Genomic DNA, 20,246 nt, shown 5'->3' on the forward strand with positions numbered 1-20,246 from the left:
TTGCCCAGTTGTATTCGGAAATAGCCGGCGGTGCGCCTACAAAGAAGCTTAACGCACAAACTATTGTTACATCCTCACGGAATATATTGCCGAAGCACGCTTAGGGATAGGCGTGGTGCCAGTACAGATGAGCACTTGGGAATCTTAATATTTTCTAAATTCAACGATAAAGATTAAATAGTGCCTACTCACATATTCACACCACCAAATTGAATTTATATAAGAATAAAAAAATAATATAATTATGAATTAGGAAGCAGTTCTTAGTTAGTTAGCAGTTAGTTAATTCTTAGTTCCTAGAGGATTAGAATATAATCATTTTATGCTCACAGAGAAAAAATATGATTTCGCAAATAAAATACTTGCTATTACTTGCATACTGTATTATTATTAATAAATTACTTACATTTAGTTACACTTTATTCGTTCGTATTCTAATTATTTTGATGTATCATTCTCAGCTATATTAAAAACTATTAAATATATTAATATTATTATACAGTCGAATGTTAATATAATACAACGAAGTACCATAGAGAAATTACAGCGCAATCGTGAATTATATTTATATTTCACAAATTATTCAACAAATTAACAAACAGGATTTTATAAAAGTGAAATCTTGTAAAAAAATATTTTGATGCTTGTCACTCAATCACACGTAATAGCCTGAGGTAATAGATAACTTTAGCTTAAGTTTTAAATAAAATTAGACAATTAACCAATTATATTATGACAGCTACGAAAACAGAGAAAATGTACAGTAATAAATTTACCCAGAAGATAATTATACAGACAAGTAATTTCATATAGCTTTCAAACCTACTATACTTATAATTCATGTGTACTCAATACATTGTATATAGTGAGAAAATATCATAATTTGATAATATTATTCATTAATAACAATTCGTGTTACTATTATTGAATATTTGATAGTTGATTTCGCCTTTGCCTTTATTTCTTATATAAACGTGTGGCAATATCTATTTCGTAGAGTTTTCAAAAGACGAACTACAATATTTTATTTTGCTTAATTCGAAATTTATTTTTTTCGTATGCCTGACACAAATGTAACATTATAACTAGTCTTTTATGATACGACGTACACGAATAAAATAATTGAAAAAAAAACATCTCTTACCCGACGTAACAATTGTTAAATACTATATGATCTCTTTGAAACAAAAACCTGTGAATACGGATCTGAGTTTGTAAGTCTGTACCTATATTATTAAATAGACCATATCTTGCAATCTGTCGGCTCTGAATGGATAATAACGTACTCCGGTCGGCTCTTCTATTACGAATAGAGAGTCACTCCCGCCCCCTGCCCGGCCAACAAGGAATTGAGCTTGGTGCTTAACTCTAATTGCTTACATGTTTTTGCTATTCACCTCGTTCACCCTTTAATAGCTAAGGTACTATATGGAAGCCTCTAAAGCCACAACTGCTAATAAAATTCAGTATATCTTTGAATTCCGTTCACCTGCTAACGAGATAGGCGTTTAAGTTTACGTAACTTTTAACACCGCATGTTAGTTTATTTATAGTAAAAAAATTAACAGTCGATTCTACATGGTAATAACATAATATTATTTAAAAAACATTAATCATTGTCGTGCCAAATTATAATGTTTTCCTGGCCTCGATTTATGTTTCATATCTCCGTGGTTATTCAAAGTACACTCAAATGCGATTATGATGCCATATTTGTGACTTAACACATATCGATAGGGTGACCTCTTATGCAAATTTTCTCTATTACATAGTGATGATTATATAGTAAATTATTTTATAGAATTGCAATTTAATAGAAGATATTTTGAAGACACGAAATGGGCAAAATGGAGGAATGCGGTCAGTTCAGTTAGAACTGACCACATTTCTAATATGTAATTCTTAGTTTAAAAATTCATAATATCTAATTTATAATAGTTATGTCACAATTCATGTTATAAAAATATTTAGAAACAGACATATAGTTACTTATTAAATTTCACCTTCATAATGTGAATATTAGACATTAATCCCAGAGTTATACTTTACTTATAACCAGCTTATCGATTACTTTTTATAATAATAAAAACTTATAAGCTTCATTGTTTTGTATATAGTTTAATGCAAAACTGTACATGTAGTAAAATACCTATTACTCACTAAACGATTATTTGAATGACGAGCGTGCATGGCAATAGTTTTCATGTTCGGGATTTTCATTTAATGTTAGACATAGACACAAAGCGATATATAAATACCTATGCATTGTAGCCGAAACATCTATTTCAATTAACTGGCTTTTATAAAAAAAGTAATTCAATCATTTTTTGAGAACATGAAAAACTTAAAAATGATCTTGCCAGTTCTTCTCAATTGGATCTATATACCGAACTGGACGGTAGGGTAAAAAAATTATAATGTAAAAACTTGACGTTCATAAGCGGCTAAAATGTCCAAATGAATAAATGATTTTTGAATTTGAATTTTGAATACACATTTGCTAAGTATTCACAAGTCCTATACTATTTTTTTACAGAAAAAGTACTAATAAATAAATGCAATAGTCAATACATTTTCTAATAGAATTTTCTACTGACATTGTTGGTTATATTATTAAATATAACAAATACTTGTTCAAAAGTACCTTGAGTTTTTGTCCCTGGATACAGACTACATTACATTACATACATTCGTATCCTATACAATATTTATAAGAATATAAAATTACATCCTATTCAATATTGGAGCTATCTTTTCATAACAGTCGATAGATTCATCGCTCATTTGAATAGTGGACGAAATTGCTTCACTCACGCGAATCTCAAATTAAACTGTTTTTTTATTGCTTCTTTTTTTATCAAGAACCAGTTCATATGAAATGATTTCAACTGATTTGGTTGTTTAAAAGATATTGTTTTATGAGTTCGACCAAGATAATTTTAGAGCATCTGAAGCAAATATGTAAAATGAAGTATCATTAGCCAAAAGCAGTTTATTTTTTGTAAATACTTTTTCAAACCGCTAAGTGCCGTTTTCAATCTCAAAAAGAATGGGCATGCTTATTTTGTAGGCATGGTATAAAAACCACCTTTTGGGTAATGTGACTGGTTAATGGAATACGTTGAACTACATTAGGAGTACCCAGGTCACCATTCCGAGGACCAATATATTCTTCTAGAATGCTCTATAACTTCACTGCTATATCTCATACTTTAAACATAAAAAAGTTGCGAAGCAATAAATAAAATGGGACAGATGTGTGATACAGAGATAATCGCATATACATAAATGTTATGTACATAACGTCTTTTTATTTGCAGTACATAGATGCGTTTATACTATCTCTTTATGATCATTTATTTACATAAAAAACTATATTACAAGTATTAAATTATGATAAATGCAATCATTAATACACATTAATGGTATATCACTATACTACCACAAACATTTGCAGTGTAAATGAAAATTATTTATTCCTTTAAAAGCTCCTATAAACTTAACCATACACTTCAGGGTTCAAGTTAAGATTTGACGACTTTCCGGGTCATAAAGTTGGCCGCTAGTCTTCCTTCTACTTTGGAATAAAATAACACTAGACTAGACCATGGCACAAATATTCAATTCATAGACATCGATGTACAGAAATATGAATAAATTTATTGCCTGTAATAAAAATATCTTATGGCAATTTCTTTTCAGACTACATCCAACGGAAATGTATTTATTATTCACTGCGCGATTAGTATTGGCGTGTTACTTAATCATTGGAAGACATGAAGTAATTTTATTTTTAATGAGAAAAAAATAAAGACAGCCACGGCCTAGATGAGTTCGTTAAACTTTGATCCAAGCATTCTATGTTGGGATTACATTATTTAAATTACGACGGGGAACCACTAGAGGTAACTATTAAGATTCATATCTATTTACATAAATTGATAGTATTTTGATGACATGTTGGAATGTTTTTTTTTTATTTATTTGTATCCAACAATAGACTGACTTCGCTATATGTGATTATGATAAAACTATATTTATAAAGAAAAAAATATAATCATTGATCGAAACATCATTTATCTAGATAGTTAATATTTTGAATAATTTTATATACAATGAAGAAATATTTGTGCGTAAAATAAATATATTTGTAATATATTTGTTAGATTATTCAGTTTAGGCATTAGCAGCAGTTTAGCGGTATATAAAAACATATATTAGTACCTAAAAAAATAGTAAATAGTCATCATGTAGCACGCGTGTTTAAATGTTCTACTGAGCTAGACTGAATACGCAATCACTTTCATTTAGAAAGAGCGTAATTATTGTATTTGGTACTGCGCTGAAAGTAATCGATAAATAAATCATAGACGATAACCAGTTTGTCGATCGCCTATTTACAACTTCATAATTTTAAAGCAAAAGTATAATGATAACCGAGTGAACGTTCTTGTATCATGCTTCCTGGTCCGTGCTTTTCTTAAATATATCTATTTAGAGAAATTATTGAAAAAAATATTACTTACTATGTATTAAGGTAAATATTTTATATAATATATCAATCTTTTAGCGCCCAAATTAGTTATATATTTTTATAATAGTGGTAATCGATCTCCTATCACAAGTATTTAATTATACTTACAAGAAGATCTCAACTCTTGCTTAAAAAAATGTAACACTATAAAGTATAAAATAAGAATTTGGTTTAAATTGTAATTAATATAAAGCTTATTTTCAATCACCATTTTCACGTCTATGGATATAATAATATATCCAATATAACAAATATTCGTACCGTCATAGGGTCACGTAACAAATCATTATTTACCGCAGCTTCCGACTCGTCGCACATTAGTTGTATAGATTTCATTCAATTTAATTATAAGAATGCGTGATCCCAATAAAATGAGGCAATAAATATAAAAGAGCACCAACGGCGAGCACAGATAATTAAGTTTAACGATTCATTGTAAACTATCGGCACAATTTTGATTTATCTGCAAAACGACCGTAAAACATTCTCTTTTGTTCGTGAAGGTCAAGGCGAGTTGCAGTGTGGTGCTTCGAATTCATTGATGGATTTAATCAAAACAGCAATTGAACTAGTTTGATATTTTTCGAAGTACACATTGTGACCCCTGGCGATCGCCGTGGTTGTCACGCACGTAGTAGGTACGTATGTTTGCTAGTAGATGAAAAAGTCTATTTTTATTTGTAACTGAACTAGATTTCATTTATAGTTCCGATACCTGCTTAGCTACAATGAAAAAGTTTATTTATTTACTCTTTTATTGTGTCTTCATGTACCCTACGATGAAACCTTTTATTGTTACAAAGCGTGTTTACAGCGCTACAAAGCGTGGTACTAATTATTATAATCATTAAAATTTTTATTTATAAAATATATTTTATACTCATTATTTTTCTTTCATTTGCGATTATCGAAACTGAACAAGTTCCTTTATGTATGAAAATAAAGATATATACGCTTATTCTAGCGTCGATGTATGATAATATATCTAAATTCTAGTTGAACCCTACACGTACAGCATCTAATTAAATTATATGAAAAACTTTTTTTAAGTAGCAATAATAATTATAATTCCTAACAAAATAGTTGTTACATAGCAGTAGATAATTTTTCGTAAGATCAACTTGTAAAGGCTATATCTAAGATTGGATCTAGAGGTGATCACATGAATTCATGGGCACACCGCGCGAGCCTGTAGATGTTATCTAAACATCTTAAATTATTGTCCTGGGAGCGGCTACCTCGAATAATCGTGGAACGGTCTAGATGATCATCGTCTGTAATGGATGAGGTACACTTCTAAATATGTACATACGTGTACGCCAGTCTCCAATAAGAGTAAAAATATACATATACACCTCTACTGTACTGTGACTAATGATCGCTTTTCATTACACTTGTCGAGATATCAATAAAATTATGTTCTGGAAACATCTGATTGAAAACGGTAACCATTTCCTAATAACATCTTGTATAACAGATTGTGACGCCCATGTTAACTTTCTTCCGTAGTCAACATCCGTTATCAGCATGAATTTATACAATGTAATTTTATTACCATCTTTGAACCTTCAGATTAGAATGCAACTAGCTTAGCAAACAGTTTGACAACAGGAGTATAGAGTGATACAAAGGTACCAGTGATTGTATTCTGATGTAAACTTTTAAATGTATTACCCGCCCGTATTACCAAAATCTAATTTTAAGAAAAAAAACAAACTCGTCTTAATGCAGATAACATTACGACTCGACCACACAAAACGGCACATCCAAATTTTTTCGCAGTGTTTTGTAAACGTGAAGCGCATATTTTGTGGTTTTATTGCTAACCGCGTTGAAAGCACGCTGACCACTCCTGCTAATGCTTGGTAAGGTCAAATTACTAGCTAACTCAACCGACTGAGTGCTTAGACTCCGCTCAAATTGCGTTGAATAAAAAATAAGTCCATGTTATTGTGATTGCAAGTGTTTCAAGATTTAACGCGCAAATAGTATAGCTTATTACAAAGAAATAGCTTTTGTACCTTTTACATAATGTTTACAATATATTGTGTACATTACAAACAGGTTACCTTGTATTCAAAATAGACACCGCTTTGCTGTATCATTGTGGAATGCAATATATGCATAAATAAATTATTTACTTAGTGTTAGCTTACAGATATTGTAAACGTAAAGGTTTTTAAATATGTTTGGATGCTTGTTACTCAATAATGCTTGACCTCCGTACGGATTTATATTACATAGATGAACTGTATACCTACTGACTTTACTAAGATCCCATTTTCTGATGTTGCCTTCTGATACAAGACAACTGATATAAAATAAGTAGTACCTATTTTGTTCCATACAAATGAAGTCGAAAATAAGCACGAAAGTATAAGTACATTACTCGTGACTTCAATCGCGTACGATTTTTTTTCGTTAACCGACCAGAATAAAAAGTAGATCATCTCTTTCTTCGTGACAAAGGTTACGTACATGCCAAAAGCTACGTGCTTGCCAAATTTCGTCACCATTCGTATAGTCATTGAGACGTCAATAAGTAATAAATAAACTCACACAGCAAAATCCTGATGAAAACAACGATATCAGACCTTTGTTTTCTTATTTACATTACAAAATTTGAAAACAAAGGTTTTATTTTGAATGAAATTAAAGGATTATTATTTTGTAATATTACACATAAAAAAAAATAATCTCTTGAAAGAAATAAAAATTAAATATAAATATATAGATCAAATCACAGAAAAATTTGCTATAAATATGATTAGATATAAAAATTTTGAGAAATTTAAACAAATCCGTTGTGAAGCAAGGTTGGTTTTCCAAGAGGAATTTATTCAGTTACGAACATAATATTTAATGTCGGTTATTGCAAATGAAACCGAAAACTTTATTTATTATTTTTTTAGGGTTTCGGGCTATTCCTCGGTGTTTTAGACCTGTAACATTGCGACTTACAGATATCTGTTATGCTCTCCGTTTTTCAGAATTCTCTGCATAGGGTCATCAGGGGCAAGATTTGAAGGATTTTCTTAGGAGTGATGGTTTTTATCTCTTCAGGATAGTGTGTGTACAATCCATAAGAGATATTTCTTATATGCATGAGTGGACTACAACCACATAGGAAGTGCAGTAGTATTTCAGTAGTTTTAGGCAGCTACATTATATTCATACCAGAAAAAAATCAGTATCAATTTTCAGTTATATACAGATTATTTTTACACTGTATTCGTACCCTATTTCACTTGACGTTAAACACAAGATTACATCCTAATGATTACTTTCATTGAACATCTTTCTGTGTCGCAACCTCAGTGTATGCGTACCATTATCTGGGTCGAGTATGTAATGTAATACAAATTGTTATGCCAAAGTCGTATCTTGTTTATGTGTGTTTTTATTTTTTACCCATCGATTTTATTACGCATCTCGGTAACTCTAATTTTGTAAACGAGTCAATAACAACATAAATATGAGAGTAAATAATGACCAATCATTAATAATACTCTAACAGGGAAATCTCCTGACTAAAAAAGTTTAAATAGAAACAAAATTCTTACTAACTTCAACAATAATTAAAGACCATATTCACTGTTAAATTTTACTAACATTATAAACGCTAAAGTTTGTCTTATTAATCAACTATTTCACTAAGAATTAAGTAAATCAATTATACAATAAAACAGTACACAAATCATCACCATCATTACATAGTATAAAATAAAGTCGCTGTCCCTGTCTGTCGCAATGTATGCTTAATTCTTTAAAACTACGCAACGGATTTTGAAGCGGTTATTTTTTAAGTGATTCAAGAGGAAGGTTTATATATATAATAAGAATAATATATGTACACCCATACGAAACTGGGGCGAACAGCTAGTGCCATATAAAAGAAAAGATCATACATATTATATTAATTCTAGAACAAAAAAAGTTCTACGTATAGTATATAAATGTGTGTATAAACTAACTAGCATATAAACTATTAGTGACAGTCACTGAAAATATCTAATAAGAAACATTAACCGTACGATTTTACCTAATTATTGTGATGTTATGTCATAAAAAATAACTGCAATATTATAAGGAATAAACAGAAAAGTACATATATTGCCTTGCTCATTTTATTATATAAATGTATATAATAAAATAAGCAAGGTATCAAAATACTAAATATAAAGTCTAATTAAGAACCACCTTATTAGTAGTACGTTGTAATGTATTGAAATGTGTTAAAGATATAATAAAAATATTTGTCAATGTTATAGGTAAAAAAAGATTGCATAATATTCGTGTTCATTATATGGAACAATAAACTTTTTAACTTATCAACATTACACGTTTAAAGTCACTGCGGATAGTTAGTTATACAATATTTTTACAATTCTCTATTAAGGTTTCTATTAAGAATATCTAATATAAAATTAGTAATTTATTACATTGCTAGTATTTAATCGTTAATCATATAACCTTGTAATCTTTATATTATAACTGAACTAAAGTGAAATTATATTCTCCAAATAAAAACTAAATAGACACAACACTAACATAGTAATTACTATCAAAGAGAAACATGAAAAAGTACGTCTGTATTCATACAGACATACAGATTCCATCAATGTCTATCCTCCGTAATACATGTAATAACAACAGTATTATAGAAATAAAACGCAGTAAGTATTATGGAGTGCAACCGAAGCGTTTCGGTGTTGCAAGTGCACTTTGCAAGGGGCGTGGGTGCGGCGGCGGGCGCCCGCGGCGACCTATCTCCGTGAACAAATTATAATTTCAAAATCCCCATCGATTTATGTGAATGCTCATCTGTATAAAGCTGCTCCATTTCACGATAAGTGCCTTACTATATTATTTTTTTAACAATAAAACTTATTTCTCTTGTATCACCTCACTCGCAGGGGTATGAATGTATCAAATATTACTTATATAAGTATTTGCAATTTAAAGTAAAAACTTCACGTATTCCTCCTTTCTCAAAGTTAGTTAAAAAAGTTTGATGACAGAATTAATAAATAAACAAATTGACCGTATGTAGATACAAAAGGAAGGCCGAAAAAGAGATGAATGGACTATGTGAAAGATGATATGGTCAAAAAGGAGTGAATACAAAAGAAAACATATCACGCCGACATGAATTAGGATATATAAAAGTCATAATTTTACATAGATTACAATATAGCGAAATCACGATTGAACTACTTCAATGAAATTGAGTATACAGATAGACGTCCTAAATTAATGCGAAAAATAAATACACACATTCTATTTTCACACCAGATCTCTTACATCAGACCAGGAAATGTTTTTTATCCTAATGCGGACAAAGTCACCATTTACAACTAGTAATATTATAAAAACGGTAATTGGGATGCAAATGAAAAAGAAGCAAAACTGAATGATCATAGCATTAAAATAGAAATGTGTAGGTGTAAAAAGTTATAAGCAGTATAGCTTTACAATCGTAAATCAATGGTATGAGCTCGAAGCTCTTGTTATTGGAAAAAGACAAAACGAGTGGCGCCAGTTATAACTTTAAAATATGCTCTTAACTTTCAGACCATCTTCGCTAAATAAGCTCAATACAAGCAATCTTGCGTTTATGCAAATTTGCGTGTTTCTTGCATAAACATACTCGTATGAGTATTTAACCGCATATAATATTACATATAGTAAAGTTTATTTATACACATATTATCAATCTTGTCAAAATTATTATTTATTCATATTATTATGTTGTACACTTTAATTACATTATTCAATATTTTGATTAATACGAAACAAATTGATGGGTTAATTTTCGTATCTAAAACAATATTATTACATTTGATTATTCGTGAAACAAACTCTCAAGCTATATTGCTATATTACAAATTATAACTGGATATTTGAACAAGTATATTTTGCTTCATAATAAAATATTTATAAAATTAATATAATACGGCATTGAGTTCCAAATTAGTGATAAAAATCACGTAAATGAAACAAAAATAAATATAACAATTTGAAAACTTCCTTCTTTGGACGTCAGTTAAAAAATAATTACTTTCAATTAAATACTCATTCACAAATAGCAAACAGAAATGCTAGAAGCTAACTAGGTAGAAATCATGTACGAATAGATAGATTCATGGATCACAAATCGATTTGGGCCAAATCCTACAATGTATTAATATTATTCGTATATAGAATAGTATTACCATTCAATGTAATATGTACTTCTGGCATAGATTCAATTGTATTACAATGGTGCAAAGATTTGCGGTTGCCCTCAGTGGAAATGCCAAGAGGTTCGCCTTCACCAGTCGAGATGACCTCAGTGTGCACGGAACTCACGCTGTAACTACATATTGATCCGGCTTTATTTAGTACAAATAATTAACCCCTTTATGACACCATGAGATTCCTCAATTTGAGGATTTAAACAAATTTGTAAGAGTCACTTCACATTCCTTATATTGCAGGTAACATTAGGATATAAGCAAGTTGCTTTAAACGATAGCTATCATCATAATAAAATAGTAGTTGAGTTCGATGCAGTGTAATTAAAAACAAGAAACAGCCGATTACTATTTCCGATCATTTGATAGTTTCATAACAGCAGTACAAAATTATCCGCTTCATACATACAATTTTTTATCTTTATATATTTTTATATAGGTAACTATATATTGATATAGATTTCCCCCACGTCCCACGTACATAACATATATTATTGTTGACGTACTATAATTTACGTATAGTGAAACAAATTGAGATAGAGCATTATAGTTATTTCTAATCTTTAATCAATAATACAAACTTAATTGTCAATTTTTAATTGACCTATACCTCTTTATCACTATATGTTATATAACTATATTATCTATAGAAAAACGAATAACCCAAAAAAACTATTTATAAAAAAAAACATTTATTTTCATTCAAGAATACATTACATGAGCAATCTGGATCTCCAAAGTGCTTTACTAAGCATTTTCTTTTAAATCATTATTACAATAATTAAATACGTTAAAGTCTGTAATATATCATACTTATTAGACAATTTACATTATTCAATTACACCATTACAAGGCATATAAGGCGTCTAACTTTAATGTATATTAATTTATGATTAATAGGGTATATCAAAAGGTCGAGGCAAACGTATAAAACGTCTAAATACTATTTACAACATCAGTAACCTTGATTGTGATAAACATGTTTAAACTGTATTGTAATAAATTGTATCATTATTAAATAATGTAGAATTTAGGTATTGGAACACGTCATTAAAAATATATTCTAGTATTTTTTTTTAATGACGTAATGAGTAATTAATAGAAAAGTTATGAGTGTTATACTAATTGATCTACAAATATGTACAATTATTCATATCTTCTTAGAAGGTCACGTATTAGGTAAATACAGTTGCTATATATAACAACAAATCTATTCTAAAATGGTCTATCTAAACAAGCTGCTTACAGGAGAAACTAACAGACAAAAGATATCATATAGTGTATGTATATATAATGTAATGTATTCTAATTAGAATACTTAATGTAAATATATTTTTTTCGTACAATATCTTTACGACTTCATCATCTCACAAGATATCGGCAATGTTAGGAAATAAGTGAAAATAAACAATATTAGATAGATAAGTAGGTACAAATTCCTTAACTCGACATATCGAAAGCGCGGGTGTATGCTATTCCCAGGAGTCCATTAGCATATATCATCGGTATCTATCGTGGACTGAACGGAATCGAACCTTGACACTCTATCAACTTGTCCCTCACATCTTATGGGGCGAGATAATTTCCATCATCGCACTGTATGGACTTAAAAGCACTAGTAAATTGCTTGAATCAACTTATTGGCATTAGACTGCGAATTACGAGCTTATAAATATAATATTTCAATACGCTTCTGCCTTATTATTTAAGTAATATAGCGTTTACTCACGGTCATCAATACGATAGGAAAGTCGTATACAAATAATAATGTAAGTGTTTAATGGGTTAAATATTCCATGATTCAACAAACCAATAATAAGAGATACAAATAGGTAATGTAAGTGTTCAATTATTTAAATATTGTGTTTTTAAATGAACCAAGAATAATATATGAAATAACTATAAACTACTTTTATAAATATATACAAGTATAGATATTGCTAATACTCAGATTAATTTACTAAAATATCTTTTTAATTAGTGTAGGTATGAGACTGCGATCGTACACATAAAACCGTTCAAAGGAATCATAGTGAAAATCGTTTAGTTATTTAAAAGAAGTAAGCGTGGAAAATTATTAACCAATACAGCAGTTTTATACTAAGTCGAGATGTAGGTATGTATCTATTTTCTCAATAATTGCACTTTGAATTTTTCCAAATAAATTTGTATTAATATACTTCAGCAAATAAGTAGATATCTAAATAAATTTAAAATGCTTACCTCATGCGTAGTGTCACCACGGTGGAACCTTTCTTCAGTTTCACGAACTCGCTCCGTAACATTTTTAGTGAGAACTTTTCTGTCGAAACTCTCGCGCACCTTTCCATCAGGATTGGCGACCACACACGAAGTCGTAAGGACTTTTGCACCAGCTGGTGCTATCTCGCCACCACCCATACCTGCTAGAAATGAATAATTTAATAAATCTATAAGCTATGTTGTTTATATTATTTGACAATGACTGACCATATGATATGAATGAGTAGGAGCACATTAAGTCTACTTATTTTTTATCCCACATTCATTTTGCAACAAAACCCCTGCCAGATTGGAATACTTCTAGTTTAATTCAATAATTATGTAAATTATGAAGATAATTTTATAGCAGTTCAAGGTCGTATAAATGGTTATTAATATAATGTACATATATATACATGAGTGCAAAAATGTCGTTTGCAAATTTTAACATAAAAACAATTAATAATATTAAAGTTGATTGATAATATTTTTTAACCGTTTAAACTAATTGTAAATCTCATCTATTTAGATATATAAACATGTAAAGACACTCACCGCCTGGCAATGCCCCAACGGGGCCGTCAACTTCATTTTTAAGTGCTTCGGCGCCCTTTTCTTCGTCAGGTACACGGTGCTGAAAAAATAAAACATTTTTATAGTTTATTGAATTTATGGTTTTCTATAGACATCTCTAGCACACCTTGCATTGCTTTATCTATTTGCCAAGCTATATATCTTCATATAAAATCTTAAAAATGTAATGCTAAACAACATTTACTCATTCTTCTTGCGATGAGTCTATGTTCCGAATGATGGGGGGGAAAAAGTGGCTACTATTGATTTCGCCACAATAAACTAACTGACCTGGCTTCGTATCACCCTCCACTGGTAACCCGACTGTGTATGGCGTTAGCGCAGACATTATTCATTATTACAGTTCAGCATAAACAAAAACATCGAAATAGAAAACTATATAGTTACCTGTGTGAACTTAAATTATTGAAACATATTGTGTGAAAATTTAGAAAATAATTCTGTTGCAATATGTACCTCTGTCTGCTGAAAATTTGTAGTATGTGTGTCCTCATTAACAGAGGTAGATATCTTCGGCCCGGAGTCGCTAAGAATACGACCATCCTCCAACAGGAGCTCGCGTTTAACTCTAGTAGCGATCTGTCTAGTGGTTGTCACCTCACTCTTCTTACGGGTTACCCATTCCTCTGCCAAACAAAATATAAAAAAATATAATTATATAACAGTATCATTATTTAATGTCTTATATATTTTTATGTAACTGTAATGCCAAACCAGCTGATCCACCATACCATGTCATCATGCGATTAACATGTTATATACCTTGAAAATTTACTGACTTGTCTCTCCTTTAAACCCAAACAAATTATATAAAATGGAAGTACGTTTTTTTCATATATTACCTACTATTGTTTAATTAATTCGTTATAGAAGCATTATGTAACACATGAGGCAAATGTGGCTAACTAAAAATAATTCCTTTACATACCTTCTTTGGTTGTAGCTATTGTGTCTCCCGGCTCAGCCTGTAACAAAACAAGAAGTAATCATAGATAAATAAAATAATAATATAGAACAAAATACAAAAACAAGTAAACTTCATACAGCGCCATCTCTTACCGAATAGCTATAACTATTTAACTCAAGACTGTTGCTATCAGACGTCTCTGACATGAAACGTAATAGTACTCGTGGCCGCCGCTTGATGGCGCCATGGTCACTTAATTTAAATACTGTCACCATGTAAGTCCATAAAATAAAACAATAACTTCTTTAAACTATTTAGTATTTATAATAATTACTAATTAGGAATATCCTTTATATTTAAATAACAATAATACATTAAATTCACTCATATTTTCACTTTAATTAGGTAATAAATACAGATTAAGTAATTTTATTCACTGAAACATTAGCGCGTGTATACTCGGTTTCTAATTAACTACAAGAATTATTTTTAAAAAATAATTACACAGGAAATCGTGCGTACATAGACGTGGTTAGCAATTGACTGAAGGAAAATCAATGCTTAGCTGTAATATAGTTAATGAACGTCAGATTATCATTTTCTTTTGGCATACAGTAGGTAGGTACTGTAGCAGCACGATGAGTATTCCGGTGGTACACTGCATTTCCGTTGGGACCAAAATATATTCTATAGGCGACTTGTTACGTTTACTCGAAATATTTACTAATGTTTCTTACTAACTAATATTTAGATAAACACAAATTTCAATTCTACCTCCTCAGGTCGCAAAGCTAAAACAATAAATTTGAATAATAAGTAATATTAATTTATGTACAATGTACAAAATCTATATTAATCATTCTTGTTAATGTCTCTTTATGATTACCATTACAACAATCATGAACCACCAGGTGATTCTTTGGTGATATGAACTGTACCTTTAAGCATAATGAAAATCAGAAAAAATAAAATGAATAATGAGTGGTAAATGATCGGAAATTATATTATGCATAAGTTAGGAGAAACCCTTGTAAACTATAAGAACCATAGGGATTGGTTAATAACATAATCATTTTAATGTGAAGAGTATAACTTCGCAAGTATAACTTTTGACAAGGTACATCCCATATCATCTACTCGTGAATTATAAATATATACTTTATCTACACGTTCTACGATCTTCATATATATACATTCTACGATCGTATAGATATACGTACATGTTTAAATTGCGTCAATAATTACGTCCTTATATTATCATAAAAACGAAAGTTATTATGAGTTACGTGAAGTCACCAGGGTAATGGAGAAAATATCACAAGAGACTATTATCCGTATACAATTACTTGTATATTAGTGATAGTGATTGACTTAAGAATTTTATAATAATATAATTATTTCACGTTAATATAAAAATGTTTTTTTTTGTAAGGAACTCATCTTCAGTACGAAGTATATCTAAGGGATGACATCATAGAAAATCACTACCTAATATAAAAATATTACAATATGGTTAAACTTTTCCTGTGTTGAATTCTGAGCTCTTGTGTTTTCTTTATTGTTGCATTAGATTATATAAAAATAATTAAAATAATAATAATATTTTCTTGTATCTAGATTTCATTAACCTCAAACTTATGACATAATTTACATAAACAACGCATTTAACCAGTATCTATATCTAACATAAAGTCAAATCTGATGTAATAAACATATTTAGATATGTAATACAACTCCTGACATGGACATAAATATATTGACTATGATGTCATCTATCAGATTTATACATAAATAGTATCTTTCTAGTTTTTGTTTATACATTTTCGAAACGACTTTGAAATAACAAATAGGTACTGTAATTGTAACAGTGAGAGAAACACATAGGTTCATCGTTCATTATACAACGTGTCATCCGCTACTCATAGATTTCCTTACACGCGGCTCTAAAATACAATATTAAATCAATTATTGGATAAAACTTGGTTCGGCCGGAAGACTATAAAAAATTGGCCCTAATTTCGCATACACGAGGATTTCTAGGAACTGATCCAGAGCGCTCCCCACCAGTGCACTGCTCCGATATTGACCCTGATTTTAGTGGAGTTTATAGGCAAATTTTTACCCATTCACAAATAAAATCGATACCAACCTATTACATCACGTAGTAGACGGTACGAGTATTGCAAATTAAAAGGACAAGATTTACAACTGATGCATTTTTATGCGTATCGTTGATATCGTTCTATCTTTTATGTACGTGACTGTTTTACCCGAATATGTCGACAAGGTCCCCCACAGTGACCATAATAATATAAACGTACATAGTATTGCTATTCACAGAGCATTCAAAGATAAGTTCAAAATTGGAGGTCAGAAACCACACGCAAAGAATAAAATCTATATGAGTAAATGCAACCCCAGGTCAGGCTTATCTTCGAATGTTTTAACACATATTTTAAGGCCTTCGACATACGTTTGAGCACATTTAGGTAAACAAAACTTTACCTACCAAACATGGTTACCAACCTATACTGTTGTAGATAAAAATGTATAATAAAGATGTTTCATCTACATATACGATTAATAAAATGTAACTAATCCCTATACAAAGAAGATGTACTACAAAAACATAGACAAGATATTATTGGGGCACTTTATCGACGTAATATAAACCAAAATATTAATTATTAAAATTTTTGTCTCTTTGTCTATGCGTTTGTGCGCGCTATTCTCAGAAACGGCATAAACATTTTAAATTCTCTTTTCACTAATGCATAATACATTAGTAAGTAAGTAAGTAAGCTTCACTTAAAATTTAATTCTTGATTTATTATAATCGGTATATAAACAATAAATTAATACGGGTACGAAGTTGCGATATCAACTAGTTTTATCTGTAATTTTTACATCTTTGATTGATCATACTGTAGTATCTTAAGCGGAACGGGTTCGGTTATAAAATTAACATTAATAAATGAACCAGTAGAAGAGTACAAGAGTTTTCACTTATAATGATTAAGTGCATCTTATTATGGCGACTTTATTAACAGCAGTTATTGAATGTAAATAGTTTTAACTAACCAGATATGAATGAATACAGCACACATACACATAATAATCATAGATAACTGAATATTACAGTTACAATGGAACCAACCCGAATAAAAGGTTAAAGCGCAGATTAATATATATTTTAGAGTAATCACAATCAGAAATGCATCACTAATACTGAATTACAACCAACCAATAATAAATTTCAATTTTCAGAGTGGCCCTACTAATATGGGATTCTTTGTTACAAGCATAGTTTACTTCGCTAAACTTGACGTACTTCTATTCATAAATAAATAAAAACTTCTATCGATTCCGAAAATAGTCACGGAAATAACAAAAGAATAATAAATAATTGAAATATCATTGTGTTGGAAAATTTATTTAAAGAGTTAAAAATATGTTATATCCCAATATCAACAACATGCGTCAGCCTGTAACATAACAAGCAAGAAATAAAGACGAATATGATTAGTAATTTCTTTTATTAAAACTGGGAGAATTTAAAAACTATATCTACTAGATATTAATAGGTACGTGCGAAACAACATAGAATCATTAGCTTTTAGCAATAAACCATAAATGATATTTAAAGTAATAATCATACAATATAAGGTAAGCTATACCGAGGTAAACAGACAGTCTATACATATTTCTGCCGTCAATTAGGTACTTTGCTTGGTAAGCTGTATTCCTGTTTAAAAGGTGAGTTATGGCAGTATAGTAACAAGATACGTTTAATTCTCAGTAATGGCTACCACGGGCGTTATATGAAAACCTTATGTACTTAGTATCGATCTGGAGGGCCGTCAGTTTGTTTATCATTCTAGTAGCATAAAAATAATGAAGGTAGGTATACAATAGTTACAAGAGCTCCTTTATGAAACTAATGAGTACAATTTTAATCGCATGTTGCATGTGCCAGCGTGTCAGTGATGAAGGCCGCGCCCTTGCGGTGTGGTGGATGGCTAACAGTGCATCGCAAGCCGCTCTATTGTTATTGCACCCGATTCAGTAGTTGCATCTCATTGTAATTTAAATAGGTCACGGTTTAGGTGACCCATTGATTAAATAAATCCTTATAAAACTCTTACTTATTATAAACATGAAGTTATATTATTAATTAAAATACACGGCAATAATTAGTGAAGGAAGTCATCTAAAAAAATTAGATATTTTAGATAGAGAAGATTTGACTTCTTTAGACAATACAAAACTTATGTGATCAAAAATTAGTTAATATAAGAAGCGTAACGAGTATTCCGTATTCCAATAAATTGGTACTAATAAATACCTTCTTGAATTTAATGCAATCCTAATAATTACGCATACTAGTGTCCCAAGAATTTTAATTAAATTACATACCTACGTACCTAATGAAAACAATTTTATTTTTCTTTCCCTAAAATATGCAATATAATATGTTTTCTATGTGAAAATAATTTAGATAGGTTTCTTATGTCCACCGAATCAATTCTAAATTTTGAAATGTATAGAATAATACAAGGCTTCTCAATTGAAACCTCTGCAATTATTGGAAGCGTTCAATTAAATTCCAATGTTACAATGTAACATTTGGACCTTGCATTCATGTGAGCCCGCGGCTGCATCAGGAACTATCTTCACCGGGCATCAGTGCGGCCACACGCTCGCCTTTGAAACAATGCAGCGTGATGGTACACTAGGTATTTTATATATCTACCATGCAACCCCATCACGAATTTCATAGTGATCAAATAAACACAATAATTGAAATTCCTAATTCAAAAATCGTTTATTTATGTAAAACATATTATGTACTTTACAAGTTTTTTGTATAAATATTTTTTACCTACATAAAATAAAAAGACGCTATATTAGTATTTTTCCCATACAAATAGCAATGATAGACTTAAAACAAATATTTCCTGTCAACATTTGTAAAAATCAATAAAATGTATTAAGTCATTGACAATCTATCACAATAATATGTTTAGATGTTAGTTACCCATATTTTTTAATTTGTACCCCAAAATCGCTACTTTGATTGCAAAACATATTATTTGTACGAATCAAAGAATAAAGTCTAAATCAGATATTTTTATATAATTTTCTTTAAAAACGAAGTTATATATGTATATATATATATTCGTAGTACTCAAGTAATATTTAATTTGTGTATAGTAAATTTTATTTCATTTATTTTATATTTATATCTAGGATTAGTTAGATGTAGGTGAATCATTTTTACAAGCTGATTGTTGGGTATTGCAAGGTCAGCTATAAGACTTGGTCTCGTATATTGCCATACGTTATTTAGACGACCACTAATGGGGAGTATCGCCTTGTATGAACGATATACAATGGATGTTATCTGCCGGAGATCTTGTACCGCCCAATGTAATGGAACGGGGAACGGGGGCGGTACAATAAACATGACAGCTAGAGTACAAACTGACAAGCTCCTTTCATATTTGACAGGGAACATAATCAATCAATTGCGAATCATATTCTATGGCAATATTCTTTTACACTCTGATTATGACGTAGTTGATATGAATCACAGCTTTATAACAAAGCAAACGCAAATCAGGTGCAAAAAATAGTGTAATCAGCTAAGTAATAAAATAAATTTATTATATTTATTTCTGTAAACATTAATAGATGTAAATATATATATATATATAGGATATCTGGATAAAAC

The 20,246-nt window shown here is 30.1% G+C and overlaps 1 protein-coding gene across 1 annotated transcript in view; it reads right to left on the reverse strand.

Annotated features, from left to right (window-relative positions):
• The window catches only part of LOC131843757 (serine/arginine repetitive matrix protein 1), a 66,980-nt gene extending 52,178 nt beyond the window's left edge, over positions 1-14,802 (reverse strand). Inside the window, exons 1-5 of the mRNA XM_059192486.1 lie at positions 14,665-14,802; positions 14,534-14,570; positions 14,062-14,231; positions 13,561-13,645; positions 12,994-13,175 (exon numbers count right to left, since the gene is read on the reverse strand). Coding sequence (XP_059048469.1) covers positions 12,994-13,175; positions 13,561-13,645; positions 14,062-14,231; positions 14,534-14,570; positions 14,665-14,787 — 597 coding nt within the window. The 5' untranslated portion in view covers positions 14,788-14,802. The remainder of the gene's footprint in view (positions 1-12,993; positions 13,176-13,560; positions 13,646-14,061; positions 14,232-14,533; positions 14,571-14,664) is intronic.
• Positions 14,803-20,246: the final 5,444 nt, after the last annotated feature.

The sequence above is a fragment of the Achroia grisella genome, unplaced genomic scaffold (genome assembly GCF_030625045.1).
Source record: "Achroia grisella isolate CSIRO2021 unplaced genomic scaffold, CSIRO_AGI_Agris_v1 utg3297, whole genome shotgun sequence".
Lineage (NCBI taxonomy): Eukaryota > Metazoa > Arthropoda > Insecta > Lepidoptera > Pyralidae > Achroia > Achroia grisella.